This window comes from Falco rusticolus, chromosome 3 (genome assembly GCF_015220075.1).
Source record: "Falco rusticolus isolate bFalRus1 chromosome 3, bFalRus1.pri, whole genome shotgun sequence".
NCBI lineage: Eukaryota > Metazoa > Chordata > Aves > Falconiformes > Falconidae > Falco > Falco rusticolus.
The window spans coordinates 50,213,877-50,230,762 of NC_051189.1; the positions used below are offsets into that span (position 1 = coordinate 50,213,877).

Genomic DNA, 16,886 nt, shown 5'->3' on the forward strand with positions numbered 1-16,886 from the left:
CACCTTTACATTCCTGTCTGTCATCCACCACTTACCTGCAACTCTTTTACTCTATCTCATCTTCAAAAATTACACTGTACAGACAATGTATTTCTGCTGAGGAGAGTGATAGTTTTTGTTTGGGGTTTTTCTTTTTTGCAACTGAAGAAGTCACCTTTTGACTTCAAACCTTATACATGTTACCTTTCTTCTGTGCCTGATGCTTCAGCTGCATCAGGTCCACAAGCCTTGTATTTGAATTTTGATCAGGTGCATAGTAATACCTTGTGTAGCCATTGGATGTCTCAATTTCTTTTAATTCTTCATGCGGGTCTAAATAAAATGCTTTTTATTACTGATAGTACAGTTGCATAGTTACTTCATATAAGAAGTCTTGTACAAGTTCCAGGTAATGTCTGTCAGTGTCATCTCTGTCTTGGTTTAAAACAATACTGTAAGATCATTGTTGGATGCAGTTAGCATAGGGCGTAATTATTCAAAACTAGGATTTTAAAATTTTCTTATATGAGCCTAAGTCGTCATCATCATTAATAAGTGCTTGTAATGATCAAGTAAGTAGAAAGCTGCCCTTCACTGCACAGAATGTTAATATTTGGAACTGGCATAGGACTTTTAGGAAAACACTGATGTGACATGGTGGCTTTCTGATTGTTATCTCGGTTAGACTGTGTTCTTCCAAACAGAAAATAATATATTTAAAAGTTGAGAGCTGCCTTATCCTTTCAACTTAGTATGATTCTTCTTAGGTGTAAATGAAAGATCCTCGTTCTTGGAAGCTATGCAGTTCTTCCTTGAAACAATTGCTTTGCATGATATCTACGCAGCAGAGCAGTGCTTTGGTTGCAGTTCAAAAGGCAGCATGTTCAGCCCACAAGAGAGGGACATGTATAATTACAGCAAGTGTACCGTTATAGTCCGAATCATGGAGTTTGTCACCATGATCCTGGAAACGTGCCAGCAGGATTTCTGGAAGGTAGGCACTGAAATCTGTAACAGATAAAAGGTACAGATTTTACACTTACAGATTTGTGTTTTCATTGTGAGGTTAGTTCACTGTAGAACATCATCTTTAGTGATGTTTTAATTTAAGTTGATGACTAAGCATCGCAAACTGTTAGTCTTCACATGTAAATGAAAAGAATTGTATTGCACAGTTGAATTTTAGTGTGTGATCTAGTTTTGGTCAGAGGAATTATTTCTTGTATAATCCAGTTGTACATTGATTGTGAGATTCCTGTATGTTGACTGTGTTGTTTTGTGTGGAGGGCTTGTAGTGAGTATTTCCTATATGATTCCTGATGGCCTTAAATGTGTAGAGGTGATAGCTGCTTGAAAGATTATGGCAATTCTTTCTTGAATTCAGTATAGATATTCAGGTATCTCCATTTGCTTAGCTTTGATGCAAGATAAACTATTTAACTATATAAAGTGTAGTACTTATGAGTCTCTTAAGAAATTTGCAGTGCCAACTTTAGTTCTCAGACTGTAATTTTCTCCTGTTCTCAGTAAGTCTCTAATAGCGTGCACAGAGGTGCACATCTGTATTTCAAGGTAGTTACAGGTGTATAAGACTGAAGCAGGCCTGTGTGGACTTAAAAGATCTTATGTGCAGTTTGAGGTTGCGTATATCCTATGTATATTTTTATAGATACTTAATTTCTTTGTATTAGCACGATTGATTGACAGTCATGACATTTCATAGAGAAGGAGAATGTTACGTAGTGAAGAATAATTAGTGTTCCATGTTTGGTTTCATTTTAGATAGAAGGGCTAATGATAAGTTATAAAGAATAAAATAGAGATATCTAAATTTAATTTTTTAATAAAGCTTTTATTTAATATTTTATTCTTTCTAGCTACTTGAGAAGGAACTGCTTAATGCAAGCCTTGTAGAGCTTGTGGTGATGACAGTATGTGATCCATCACATGTAGGCTTTAACACAGCTGATGCGCAAGTCATGAAAAATCTCCCAGATATCTCAGTAAGACTCATGAAAGCTTTGATGAAATCTCCCTTTAAGGAATCTTTGAAACTGTGCATAAAAAGAACAATCACACCACAGAGGTAAGGGCTTTCTGGTAAGCATGAATCCAGAACAAATGCCAGTCACCATGAAAAATGGGAAGAAAATAATGTTGTGTATGGTTGCACATGTTGCTCCCCACCAATGTGATGTTATTGCTTCTCTTTTCTCATTAGCCTTGAGGACCTTTGTTCTGTTGATCTGTTTAATTCAGACGCACGTTTTGATCGAGTTAGGTTTACTGCTGTCCTTTCTGCCTGCAAGCAACTCCAGAAATCTGGCCTGCTTCATTCTGTTCTTCACAATCAGGTAATTGTTTATCCAGAAGATAGTGGTGAATATTTATATACAATAAAGGGCTTTTCCTGTGTAAAAGGCCAGTATGAAATCAGAACAGATCAGATGAAGTTGTGTAAAATCAACAGTGAAGAGCTGATGTTGAGAGGGATCAGAAATAAATGCTTTATGTTTATTCCACAAACATGAGTAGCACAGTCTTGAGATTTGAGCATTCTTCATAATTATGTCTGTCTTTCCAATTTCCAGGGCCTGGAAGCAACCAGAATCTACCTAAAACTTCCTTTTAGTGAGCTTCACAAGACTGAAAGCTCAAAAAATAAGTTTTTACTATCCTATAAAGGGAGGCATTTTTCAACAATCTTTAAACAGAGAACATGCAAAGTGATGAGGGAAAGGGAAACTACAAAAGGACCTTCTGGCTGATCAGAAGCAATATAGTGGGTATGAGTTGCAGGACAACAGAACAGAGAGCAGTTGGGGGGTGGGGATCTAGGTTATATTATTCAAATTCTTTCTACTAAGTTTCTGATTGTAGTAAATCTCTATTTTACTTTGGGCAATTGAAGGAAAGCAGGCTATGCAACAGCCACAAGGACTGAGAGAATTTGCCTACTGGTGAACAAAGCTATATTTAAGAAGTAACAAAATATTTCATTTCTGTGGCGTTTGGCATCCATCTTCTATGTCTAAACAAAAACTAGAGCTGTGATTGTAGGATGGTGATATTCAAGGAGCCGCATGGTTTACCTTTTGCGGTCCACCTGTTTGACCAAACGGTTCCTTTTATTGCTGTAATAATGGTGTTACCTGAAAAAAAAATTTGAGAGATGATCAGAACCTTTTGAAGATTTTCAAATTACTATTCGTTTTCTGAACTTTGTATACAACAGGGTTGTCTCCTTAAAAATCTGGTTCCTCAGTTGGAAAGGTGTCTTGGCATGGTATATTTGCATAGCTTTATATGAAAATGACCTGGAGTTAAAGTGTTTTCATTAGCTATCCAGGTGGATTGGAAGGGTCTTTATGTTATTTTTTTCAGCTTATATTAATTGTCACTTGTTTGTTTGTTTATTTCCATAGGATAAAGAGTCTCATTTCTCAGTTGGCTCTAAGCTTCTCTCAGTTGTTTATAAAGGCATTGCACCTAGGGGTGAAAGGATATCTGTTCCATCGTTAGACATCAGCAGTAAGCAATTAGCTGATGGACTCCTGCAGCTAGCCTTTGCTATTGATGACCAGGTAGGATATGGTTCTCCAGTTTTAATACTCAATCATTTAATACGCATCAGCAATAGTCTTCTACCCATATTTTGGGTAGAAGGGGCTGATGTTTCATTCGTATTCCTGCAGAGGAGCTGTAGTGATTCTCTGGCTTGAGTGACAACTGTAGATAATAAGCATTTCACTGTTCCGTTTGTGCTTTATTTTTGTGCTTTCTGGTAACATAAAACACTTTGGGATGGGACTTCAAAAAATTCATGTTGTTTTCTAAGAAATGAAGGAAATTGAATGTGCTTGAAATAATTTTGTGTCTATACCTTAATTTTCACAGTGTGAGGAGCTAGTAAGTCTGCTGTTGAACACAGTAGTGTTATCTGTGCCACTATTGGGAGCATCCCAGGAGAACCTGATCAGTTTCTCTCATGGACAGTATTTCTACAGCCTGTTCTCAGAAACCATCAATCAACAGCTGCTGAAAAACCTGGATGTCATCATAGTCCCACTTATGGAATCATCTGTCAGCAATCCCCAAATGGTATTGGATGACTTTTTTTAAAAGGACAAAGTCAAATGGAAATGTTAGAAGTAACGATTTTGTTGTTGTTATTGTAGGTGGATGTAGTATGTAGTGGGGGAAAAGTGTGCTTGGTTGCACTTTGGGGACAGCATTGCATTGATAAATACTTTTTTTAAAATTTTATTTTATTTTTCATGGCCTACTGGTGCTACCTTCATGGTCTCTGGCAACCTGACATAACTTTTGTTATCTGTCATCTCATGTTAAACTGAACGGGAAGTGCTTACCTCTGAAATCTATGAATTTCAGACTTCTTTTGCATAGTACTTCAGATCAAGTGTGCCCTTTCAAAGCAAGTCTGGTTGTTCCCATTTACTGTGCATTGATTTTCATTGCAGAGTGGTTTCAGAGCATGTGGACCGGATTTTTTTTGAGGTAAAAGTAAACTGGAAAATGAACTCCAACCACTAATGGGTGTTTAGTTCACAGGACTAGAGCAGAGCTACATCAAAGTATTAAAAAGAATTGCATACACATATGCACACACAACCTTCCATGTGAAATAAATACAGGGTAGTTGTCATGGGGTCAGTCTCAACACCACTTGTTTTGCTTAACAGATTTTCTCCTGTTGGTCCACACTACTTACTAATGTAGAGCTCACTGTCAGTTCCACAGAAGAAATGTGTGATAACTGAGAAGACTTCTTTCGGTGCTCCTGACAAACAGGAGGGTCAGAAAGACAGATCAAAAGTCCACTTCCCCTTTTGTTTAAAAAGATGTTCAGGAAAAGTGATCATCCTTTTAAAAATATTTGGACCTTCTTTAATCCAAGATGTTATGCTTAAAGGTGTTGCTTCTAAGTAACATTTTTATAACTGGAAGCATAATTTTTTGTGATTCCAGAAATTAATTTAATTGTAGAAGGATGTATACTTCTTTCAAACAGCTGGTTCTTGTGATGACTTTGTAGTGTTTCCCATACAGAGGATGCCACAATAGATATACTTTTAAAAAAATGTCTCTGATAAATGATAGGCTACTAATTTACACTGGCTACATCTGGCAATAGTGTTAAAAGTTTTCACTTCATGAATTTAATTAAGGTAAATAGGAAAATCGGTCATACTTGCGGACCGTTTCCTATTGTCGGCAGTTCTTTGCCTGACTTTTTTTTCGAACAATACATTATGGATGACATTTGATAAGATATCTCTTCTGTAGTTTTATGCATTTGTGATGTACAGGAAGAAAAAATGTTTATTTTACTGTACCCATCCATATCTGGTGAAATCACAAGGTTGATAACATTAATCCAGTTTGTTAGGTGGTTGCCAACTATTCAAAAGGAGAATGCAGAATTCAGGTTTGGAAGTCAGTGACCATTGGTTTTTGAAGAAAGGAGACTGAAGCATACTTAATTCATATCTAGTATGCTGTGGTTTATTTTTGTTTTTGAAATGCATGCAGATAAGTTAGCTTATGTGCTATTTCTCCTGTTTCTCAGCTTTACACTAAAATTTTCAAGTGTTCTGGATTGTCATTTATTTCTCCATATTCACACAAAAGGTATGGGAAGGAATTGCTGTGTTGTACTCTGAATGAAACAGGTAAATTGGGTGGAAGTCTCTTTTTTTTTTGAAAAGTGTGTGCTTTTAATTTCTGCAGAAAGATTTCCTCTCTATCTTTTTGAGATTTAAATCTAGCATTGCTATGTGATGCTTTTTTATGAAGAGATACTATCCTACTTTCATTTGGAATGCAAGAATCTACCTGTTGCTTTTTCTTCCAGGTTGGTAGCATTTTGAATGGCATGTTAGATCAGAGTTTTAGGGATCGTGCTGTACGTAAGCAGCAAGGGATGAAACTGGTCACAGCTGTACTAAGAAACTGGGAGAAACTTGACAGCTGGTGGGCCAAAGATTCGGCTCCCGAGAGCAAGATGGCAGTCTTGACTCTGCTGGCAAAAGTTCTGCAGGTATGCATTGCTTCATAAAATCCAGGTAACTCTTCTAATTCTGTAGGACTTTTATCTTGTTTTAAATGCTATTTCATTCTAATGTTTGATGTTTCAGGGCGGGAGGGGGGGGAGAAGAAATTTGGAGAATATCAGAATCTGATTTTGTTTTTATTTGCAAAGTACAAAAAATATTTGGATGGGCAGAAATTACTAGATTTTGCTCTTTTCTTCCCCCCGCACTCCCCCCTCCTTTGTTTTGTTTTTTGGGTATTTTTTTTTAACTTTTGTCATGTTTTAGCTGCCTCCTCTCTGTTTAGAGAATTGCTACAAGTGCAGACAGTAAACCTTGAAACAGAGCAGCCTTTGATAACATTCTTTTATGTAGGCATCCAGAAAGTCATAATTGAGGAGTTCTACCCATATCAACATACTGCAGAAATATTTTTATTTTATAGACCTTTAATTTCTCTTGCATTGGGGTTTTGGTCTTTTTTCTTTCTCCATTTTGAAAACATGATATATCTCCTTTATCCTATTGGGATTTTTTAGGAACTTGTAAAAGTACCTGTACACAAATACACACAAAGATCACTTATTGAGAGGTTGGGGTTTTTTTATAAATAATTATTTTAAACTTGAATTGTTTTAAAGGTATGTGTTAGGACACAGAATGGGAGCTGTATTGCTGTATTAGCTGGCAGTGAAGTGACTAGTAGGAAATCTGGCTTTGAGAGGGAGCTTAATTTTTTTTTTTTTTTTTAAACTGAAAAATATTCAACATTATGATTTTGCTTGTACTGTGTAGGAGCTTTTAGAATTCTTTTTGATAGTCTTTTTAAAACCAAAATCACTGTATGTGCTTTCTGTTAATTCAGTGAGGTTTTGGAAATAAACAATTCTATAACTTACGGGTTTTTTTAATTGTTCATTAATACAATGATCTCTTTATACTTTGAAAAAAAAATTCTTAATGTTTTTATTTCTTCTGTCATTCCAGATTGACTCTTCAGTTTCTTTCAATACCAATCATGAAGCATTTACAGCTGTTTTTAATACCTATATTAGTCTACTTACTGATCAGAATTTAGGCTTAAATCTTAAGGTAAATTGTTCACTTCAGTGGCTTCCCTGCTGTCCCCAGATTAGAATGTTAGTTGTTCATGAAATTCTGTTATTTGGATTAAATTTTACATTAATATGCACATAACATGGACCACTTCTGGTTTTTAATCTCCTGTTCAACATCCTAAAAATTGTAAATCATCCTTTTTTGTTCTTCAGACAGAAGGCAGTGCCACAGATGTCATGTTTTGGTTTTAGGTGTTCTTTTTCTTCCTGACCAGATGAAAGGCAAAAAAAATTACTGTCAGTTGCAAATTGTTTAGAATTCTAAAGTGTTCATTTGAGAAATGACAGCTAATCAGGCTTTTAGCAAGGAGTGGCATTTCCTACGGATCAAATTGCAAACATGGGCCATGAGTTTAATGTCCATGTCTGCAAGTACAAGACCGGTATTAATGGATTAACTGCTGTGTGTGGCTTGGCCAGGAGCAAGAGATAATGTACTGCATACTAAAACTGGAAGATGCTGGAGCATAACGTTTGAATAGAAGATTAAAAATTTTGTACTTATGAAACAGCTTTGCACAGTTGCTGCTCTGCCAGCCTCTCTTTTGCTAGACAGTGCTTTGTACTTTCCTGTGCATTCAAAATAAATAAAGTTTAGGATCTTACTTTAGCTGCCACACATTACATTAAATCATCGACTTGTGTGAGAATGGATGCTTGCTTAGAAGAGCAATGAGGTCTTATTCATAGCCATGTCAGCCATGAGATATTAATTAGCTTTTAACTTTCATTCAGCAGTGACCAAAGGTGTTTTCTGAACTAGCACCTGAAAGATGAGCTGCTACATAACTTACCTTTATCAGTGCACTGAGCTATTGAATCAGTAAGCACAGCCACTGCTGCTATTTTGTGGTCCTATTCAGCTTGCTTCATATTTAAGAGAGTAATCAGGTGTTTTTTAGTGTGAAACTGCATTATTATTTTTTTTTTCCTCCAGGGCCAAGCAGTGATAATACTCCCGTTCTTCACTAATTTGACTGGAGAAAAACTTGATGACCTTAAGAATGCTCTTGATCAACTCGTAGCTTTCAATTTTCCCATGAGGTCTGATGAGTTTCCCAAAGGAACCTTGAGACACAGTAACTATGTAGACTGCACTAAGAAGGTCAGTGTTTTTAAAAAACATGTAAATAGAAGCCTAAGTGAACTATGTCTATAAACAGTGTTTCACAAGGTCTGGAATTAAAGAGAGACCCCGAGTTCACATGAGGAAATCACCTTTTCTGTTTGTGAGTTATGTCTTTATCCAGAAGTTTAATGCAGAGATACACATTTGAACACATGCATCTGCTTCTGATCAGTATTGAAAAATAGTTACATAATTAGATTTATTTGATCCCATGTGGCTCCTTAGTTATGCATTACTTCTTTTTCAGTTTTTAGATGCATTAGAATTGTCTCAGAGTCCAGTGTTGTTGCAGTTGATGACAGAACTTCTTTGTAGGGACCACAGACATTTCATGGAGGGCTTATTTCAATCCAGCTTCAAAAGAATTGCCAGAAGGTGAGTTTAGTCTATTGGATTTTGTACCTGTTCTCATTAAATAATTTGCTTCCTTTATTATGTTGTCCTTGTAATAATGATGATTTACATTATAAAGTTTTACATCATGGTTTTAATTCAGATTTCGGTTTTGTCTTCACATTTCTAAAATGTTTCTGAGGTATGAACAAGTGGCACCAATTTCCAGATAACACTTCCAATGCCTGGGCAAATTTTGTAAATTCTTCTGTAAATTAGCTTGTTCTGGCAGATTTCAGTTGAAGATAGTAATTGTTTGTGATATCTATATTTGCTATACCTGTATAACCATATGATCACTTAAGTTGATAGCACTTAAACTGACAGTGAATTACTTTGTTCAACCTCTTTGAAAATAGAACAGCATGTTTATATATTTGAATATTTCAAGGGTAGTAAATCATAGATGCAGACGTGCTCTTGTCCACAGGAGTCTTCAGTCTCTTCCAAACCAAACAGTCCAATTCATGATGGGCTATTAAGTAGTAACTGTTCTGGAGCATGTAGTTCCCTGGACAAAGTCATTTACCTTATGCCCAAATCCTTTTTTTGAAATTCTAACTTCTATAAAATTATTTAGAATATTAGTTCGTGTACTAGTGGAACACTTGATAAGCCACAGAAAGACCTAATAACTGTGAAGTCTCCTTTTGTTCCTTCCTCTTTGCCTCCATCCTTCATGTGTACCACATAAATGTTATTTTTTTGGTTTTGATTGGGCAGTGAAAAGGAACTGAGAAAGCTAATGATTGCTTTTGGATTAAACTAACAAAGATACACAAACAAGTTTACCATCTGTTGCAGAGTAAGAAACTGAGATTTTCTTTGGAGACCTCCACAGTAAGTGGCAGTTCAACCGGATCTTGCATGTTGTGTAGGATGATAGCCCAAGAGGGTATGGATACAGACAATAAAAATTTTAAATGTCACAGGGGTCTGAGACATCATTGGAGTCTGGTAAAACAGTTTTCATCTTCAGATTTCTGGGTTTTTTAGGAGCACCACTGACAAACAAGTGATACTGTTGGACACTGTTCACAAAATGTTCCGGAGTGAAGAACTTAGTTCAAATACTACTCGTCAAGCATTTCTGGATCGCTCCCTTCTCACTCTTTTGTGGCACTGCAGCTTGGATGCACTGAGAGAATTCTTTGGCAAGATTATAGTACAGGCTATGGATACACTTAATTCCAGGTTTATAAAGGTATGAATTACTTTTGTTTGTTTGTTTGTTTGTTTTAGGGTTGGGGAAGGCCTAATAAAATTGGTGTTGGTATATACATTTTGCTTAACTCTGAGGGAAACACTAATTGAAACCATTTGCTTTCCAGTTTCTGTATCTTGGAGCAGAAGTTTGTGCCAATTATATAGCTTATTACTGGGAAACTTTTCTTTATTCCCCAGCACTTCTTTTGAAGTTAACATATGTTTGCGTATCTACTGTGTATAAAGATGGGAGCTGGAATGTTACCTATACATATATATATATAAAGGGATCTGAAGTTTTGTCAAAAGCAATCCCCCATTCTAACTTTGAAATATGAAAGCTGTATAAAATTGTAGCCTGTTACTGCGTTGTAGGGGAGAGATAATCAGCCTTCCTAATGAAAGCTTTTAAATTTGGGTGCCTTACCTTTATAGAAAGAAATAAATCTTCTAATCATTGCAAAGATCCCTCAGCAAGGGATTAGGAGGACAGATCTTCCTTTCTCTATTTATAGGCTATCCTCCAATTTAGAGTATAGTTACATGCAATGATTTTGTTGTCAGAGAAGGTCTTTGCTCTTGCCGTAGTTCTTTATTCCCATGGTTTTGTTGATGCAGCTGTTTAAAGGCAGCAGGACGAACAAGATGCTGAAATGATCCAAGTGTAGTGATAGTTATTTGAAATAAAATGCTAAAATGAAGACTTACATAGAGTCACCCCCACCATGTTTCTGCTGCTGAAATGTTGGCACCAAAGTGAGGTGCATGAAGAAACTCATGAATGATACCCGGCATGGTGACAGGTAGAGGTGTCATGAGTCTGAGCCATTACTTCGTGTTTTGCTTATTTTACTCCAATATCACTATAATGATTTAGGCCAATTGTAGTTAAGACAGCTCACCTAATAAAGAGCGGGTCAACATTGTTTTAATAACTGCATTACACAGGAACTCAGTATCTGTTAGTCTTTTATTATTTCTCTGGTTTAGAAGATAGAAGTAAGCTGAAGGTTGTTTATTAGAAACTAGAGTAACTGTGGAGCTACTTAGGAAAGGCAGGATCCAGGAAATCTTTCTGAGATGTTGCTTTTTTGTTTCCAGTTCAATGAATATACTTTTGATACACAAGTTACCAAGAAAATGGGGTATTACAAGCTGCTAGAAGTGATGTATGCACGACTTTCGAAAGAGGAAGTTTACTCCAAGGACTCTAAAATTAACCAAGCTTACTGTGGCTCCATAAGCGTAGAAGGAAATGAACTTACCAAGACACTAATAAAGTAAGACTATTATTTGTTTTACTCCTTTTTAACTTCTAATTAGGTTTTGGGCAAATACACTTTTTAAGTATGCTATCTAAAGCAGAAGATTAATTTGTTCAAGGATAAATGTAATCTGAATGTAGCTTTTGGTTTTAAATAAAAAAGGAATTTGCACAATATTGAATTTGCATTGACAGGATGATTTCTAGCATAGACTACAATCCTATGTCAGAATAACTTTTGCCTCCAGTTTTTGCCTCTTTTTTTTCCTGTTTCTTAAGCTTGTGCTTTTATTTTTGCTTTTCAGTATGGTTCTTGGCGTTTAACTTGTGTTTTTATGATTTTGATTTCAGTATACTTACACTTTTATGCAGGGGTCCTCAAACTACGGCCCGCGGGCTGGATACGGGCCCCCAGGGTCCTCAATCCGGCCCCTGGTATTTACAGACCCCCCTGCCCCCCCCCCCCCCCCCCCCCCCGCCCTCGCCGGGGGTTGGGGGGGGAAACAAAGCAGCCGCAGGTGACTGCCTGCCACTTCATCCGTGCGCCAGCCCCCTGGTTAAAAAGTTTGAGGACCCCTGCTTTTATGTAAAGTATGGTTCTGTGTTGTAAGGTAGGTATCTTATGTGATTGATGAGATGATGGGGTGGATTTTCATTTATATTTCATTATACAGCAGCACACCCAGTAGGTATAATTTGGTTTAATCACCACTGCAGAGAGGAACAGAAGATTAATACTGAATACATAGGCTAATTAATGTCATTTAATTTATTTAATATTCTGAAAAAATATAAGATGCCTGAAATGCTCTTTTTTTTTCTTTTTTTTTTTTTTTACAATACTGTTATGTCCTGTGAAGACTTTTAAAGAATTTCTTGGCTATGATTTGCAGAAGATCTGTAAATCTTTTTTTTGCAGATCTTTTACTATGGGCAAAAGACTTAAAAAAATTGCATCTAAACTGGTTTTCTCTGGCTAATCTATAGCATAGCTTAGCATATATGTCCATTCATATTTTCTTATTTTCTTGGAAAGTACCATGAGAGAGATTTATGCATGCATTGAAACATATCTCTGTCTTATCTGAAAATGGCCTGTCATTGTATTTTTGACATTAAGGAATGGTGTGTAAATGGTTGGGGAAGCTGGCTTTGTCATTGCAGAATGGTTCCATTTCAGCACAGTGTGCCTGCAGAGAACTTGAAGAAGTCTGAAATGGTTTAATCTGATACTGCTCTAAAAAGTAAAGATTTCTGGAAATTCTGTTGATTCACTGGTCTCTGACTGGGGCCTTTCCTGTGCTGCTTAAAAAAGAAAAGAATATTCTGATGGTGTTTTCTTGGCTGTTTGTATTTTAAGGTCGTGCTATGATGCATTTACAGAAAACATGGCAGGAGAGAGTCAGCTGTTGGAGAAGAGGAGACAGTATCACTGTGCAGCATATAATTGTGCTATTGCTGTTATCAGTTGTGTCTTCACGGAAAGTAAATTTTATCAAGGCTTTCTTTTTACAGAAAAATCGGAAAAGGTGAGGTGTTGTTGCTTTTAGAAAGCTTTCAGAGCATGAGACACAAAGTGATTTTACCTGATTGCAATAAATCAAAGAATCAAGCCTGAATGACATGCAATTATATTAACAAAAAACCCAATGAGACAGTAGGTGTCACACATAGCTAACTTTCTTGCATCCTTCATGCAATTTGAGTTGCTGATGAAGGTTTTACTGTCTGTTTGGGAATGGGTGAAGTAATGATACATTTACCCTGTTTTCCTTCCACTCTCAATCAATTTTCTAAAATAGGAGAAAAAAAATCTACCTATTATTTAAGTTCTCCAGTGCTTATACTTCAATATAAGTTCTCCAGAATATACTTCAATAAGGGATACATACTTTACCAAGCCCGTTGTCTGTACTGTGAATTCCTGAGTAGCTGAATAGCAATTTTTTTCTTGAAAGTATTGATCTAGAAAATATGGCATGTTTTCTCTTCTATATTGTACGTCGATCTGTTGTTTTTTAGAAGAAATAAAATGAGTTCAGAGCAATTGTTATTGTGTGCTTAATTTTGCAGAACTTGCTGATTTTTGAGAATCTGATAGACCTGAACCGTCAGTATACATTTCCTGTAGAAATTGAGGTGAGTGGAATTTCTGGACTTCAGTGTTCCTAAGTGAAAAATGAATATGACTTGGACAGCGGAGTCACTGTAGACCGGGTCAGTTCTCACATACAGAGAAAGAGGATTCTGTGATGAATAAAAACTGGAGTACTCTTAATGTTTTAAAATACATTTTTGTAAGGGAAATCCAGACTTGAAATCTAGAACATACCTGCAGTGCACATAACTTTAATACACTTTTTTAGCACACTTTACTCTGGTAATAAACAGCTGTAAGAGCAAGTAATTTAGCTGCTGTTCTGTAGCATTTATTATAATAATTTACGACATAGGATTTCTCTTTATATTAAACAGTTTTGATGATGATTTGGCAATTCTGTAAATAAATAATTGTAAATAAAATTAATCAAATCTTATATTTACAGTTTTAAACTTCTCTTTCTTGCTGTTCAGGTGCCTTTGGAAAGGAAGAAGCGATACATTGCTATTAGAAAGGAGGCCAGGGATGCAGGGAACAGCAGTCAGGGTATGCAAGTAATTTATGACTGAAAAAAACCCAACTTCTTACCTTCCATACAGTGTTCATTGATGTGTTGCTAATTGGCTTCTGCAGTAGCAGAACAAATAAAAACGTTCAGTGTACTTCATCTAACAAACAATTCCCACCCCACTCAAGTTTAAGTTGCCAGTAAAGGCTTGTTTCTTGTAATTACCTTGATTAATGGTCTATTCTTTCTCCTATTTAGATGAACCCAAGTATTTGGCTTCTGCCTCATACTTGATGGATAGCAGTTTGAGTGAGGAAATGAGTCAGTTTGATTTTTCTACTGGAGTCCAAGGTTTCTCTCATAGCTCCCAAGAAGTTACAGCTAGCAGTGCTCTTTTCAGGAGAAAGGTAATTTAGTGCTGTGAAGAAGAAAAGTTTTATATTTTCTAGCAATTGCATATGTTTATTGGGGTTGAGAAAGAGAAATTTCTGGTCTCCTGTATTTGTTCTACTTGATTGAGAATAGGCTCCTCCAGAAGATGAGAGGACTTCAGCTGTGTTCTGTTGAGTGTTTTTCTTCTTCCCTCTCTCTACTGTCTACAGCTGGAGAAAATCAGTGCCCTACCTTGGGTTTCTAAAGATGAGTAATGTGAGGGAAGTACAACCTGAGTTGTAAAAAGGTGGCTTGTAACTTTGTGTGCACTCAGGAGTATCCTGTGGTGGTTGTGTTTTGCTGTTAGGCCCCTAGTTTCCTCGTTTCCCTCTTCTTTTAGTCTTTGAAGGCACTTGACCAAGCTGGCTGTATCAAATCGTGGAATAAGTCATCAAACACTTTATGCCACTCTGTTGTGGCACCTTGTATTTTAACTGTTGCTCTTGGAAGAACAGCATTTAATATCTTCCAAGACTTAAAATTGTGTTCCTTCTGCAATCAAGAGGTGTCTTATCAAAAGTAGTACTGATAGTATAGGTATTTGTTATGAAACAACAAAAAAAGCTTGTTAAAGTGTTAAAGACACCAAAGATAAAATCTGTCGTAATAACTTAACATTGGTAAAGATACACTGTTTCCATGTTTTGGAGCAAGGAGGTGTTATAGCTGCAGTGAAGTTAATCAGAAACGTACTTTCTATCTGCTTGGTGTAGTAATGTTGTAATTTCTAACTATAAACAATTTCCTGATGCACTCTGTGTAGCTGTGGTCACTAGTTGGTGTGAAACAACATAAAAATAGGTCTTTCCCCCTGTGGAAGGTGTTAATGCATTCTTTCAACTATGAAATGAAATAATTTCTGTAAAGTTCAGCTAATCCTTCCTGCTTCCAACAGCTGCCACATCTGGCGCGGCAGGTAGTGAAGTTGGCACAGTCAGAGTGAGATCTGTTGGCACAGAAAATAAAAGATGTATACAGCTGGTACATATATTTGGGAGGTGTCTGAACAACGTGTCTGATGTATTCCCTGTTGCACATACTAAAATCTGTAAACACAGATAAGATCAGAATGACTCGTGACATTGTCATGATTTAAAAGAAAATACAGTGTTGTTATTAATCATAGTAACACTTTTTTTCAGGAGCCCACAGAATACATGGTTTTAAATGATGAGGTGGAACTGGAAATGGACGAATTCAACCAACATGAATGTATGACTTCTATGACCACTCTGATTAAACATATGCAGAGGAACCAGATCACACCCAAAGTGGAGGAGGCCAGTATTAACCAAAACATTGGCATTTTTTCACTAATTATACCACAAAAAGGGAGTCATGATTGAATCCCTTCATTTATTAATTTTCTTGGCTATATTATAATGAGACCTGTGTGGCTCAAGCTTAGGGCTTTTTGGCTTGGTAAGCCTGTTTGATCCAAAAAGTGAGTTGATTTTTGCTCATCTCTTTTAAATTTCAGGGGACAGTTCCAGTAGATCTTCCTCTTTGGATGAAATTTCTGCATGGCAAATTAGGAAACCCATCAGTACCCCTAAATATTCGCCTCTTCATAGCAAAACTTATTGTTAATACTGAGGATGTGAGTAAGTTTTTTGGTTATCTTTTTTCTGTGTATGTTAACAGGTTATATTATAATATCAGCTATGTAACTCTTGCAGGGTAAAATACTCCATCAACTGAGGCTTTTGGGGCATTCAGATTGAGTAGTTTGTCATGATAAAAGGGAGCGCATTCATGGCCCAAAATTCCAGATAGTGCCAGTATTTTGAATGTAATATTATTACCTCTTCTCCCAAACTCTACTTCTGTAAGTAGAGGGTGTCCACAATGTGAGTCTTCTGTAAACTATAAGTAATTGATTCATTGATACAGGGTAAGAGGCATGGTTGATTATATTTGCCTTTTGGGAGGAGCAAATGTAATGTTTTTTTCGAATGGTCACAGATAACTTATGGAAAACCTTTGATTTAAATCAAGTTCTAGTTGCAGAAAGATACCTAAGATAGCATAATGGATCTTTGCCTGAGAAGAAACGTTTTCTAACTCTCATCCTTCAGTCAAGTGTTTTCATCCTATTTTATGCAGTGATTTTAGAGTATAATGTTTCTGTCCAAAATACTCCAAATACAAACCCGCTGAATACCAGAATTAATTGAAGAAACTTTACACCCACTTAATGCTACCTTCTTAGTAAAGCTGTCTGAAATGGAAGGGTAGAAGGGTGGCATACTCTTCCAAATCCTTTAGGGACAGATTTTCTGCATGAGAGCCATATTATGTGGGCCCTAGTGAAATAGTTAACTTTATGTGAATACTTGGTTAAAAGTTTCTAAGTAGAAGTGAGGAATGTAGTTATGGATACTTTTTATTTTAAAGTTATTTTAAGATTGTTGTGGTTGTTGCTTCAGAGGTTAAGAAAGTGATAAGAGATTGATTTAGAAGTCTTACCTGTAATTATTATTGAAGAACAGGTTATTGAATAGTTGGGATAATTTGTGCTTGATCACTGATTCTGCTGTTTTTCATAGGTTTTCCGACCTTATGCAAAGCAGTGGCTTGGTCCATTGCTGCAGCTTGTTGTTTCTGGAAATAATGGAGGTGAAGGGATTCATTACATGGTAGTGGAAACAGTAGTTACTATACTTTCCTGGACCACGGTAGCCACTCCCAAAGTAAGAAAAT

The 16,886-nt window shown here is 36.4% G+C and overlaps 1 protein-coding gene across 1 annotated transcript in view; it reads left to right on the forward strand.

Annotated features, from left to right (window-relative positions):
* PRKDC (protein kinase, DNA-activated, catalytic subunit) overlaps positions 1-16,886 on the forward strand; it is an 81,513-nt gene that overhangs the window by 25,708 nt on the left and 38,919 nt on the right. Inside the window, exons 32-49 of the mRNA XM_037379091.1 lie at positions 747-973; positions 1,857-2,065; positions 2,201-2,333; positions 3,405-3,563; positions 3,877-4,080; positions 5,855-6,040; positions 7,020-7,124; positions 8,088-8,255; positions 8,527-8,654; positions 9,669-9,876; positions 10,980-11,158; positions 12,503-12,671; positions 13,216-13,281; positions 13,717-13,789; positions 14,010-14,158; positions 15,326-15,463; positions 15,664-15,783; positions 16,733-16,876. Coding sequence (XP_037234988.1) covers positions 747-973; positions 1,857-2,065; positions 2,201-2,333; positions 3,405-3,563; positions 3,877-4,080; positions 5,855-6,040; positions 7,020-7,124; positions 8,088-8,255; positions 8,527-8,654; positions 9,669-9,876; positions 10,980-11,158; positions 12,503-12,671; positions 13,216-13,281; positions 13,717-13,789; positions 14,010-14,158; positions 15,326-15,463; positions 15,664-15,783; positions 16,733-16,876 — 2,765 coding nt within the window. The remainder of the gene's footprint in view (positions 1-746; positions 974-1,856; positions 2,066-2,200; positions 2,334-3,404; positions 3,564-3,876; positions 4,081-5,854; positions 6,041-7,019; positions 7,125-8,087; positions 8,256-8,526; positions 8,655-9,668; positions 9,877-10,979; positions 11,159-12,502; positions 12,672-13,215; positions 13,282-13,716; positions 13,790-14,009; positions 14,159-15,325; positions 15,464-15,663; positions 15,784-16,732; positions 16,877-16,886) is intronic.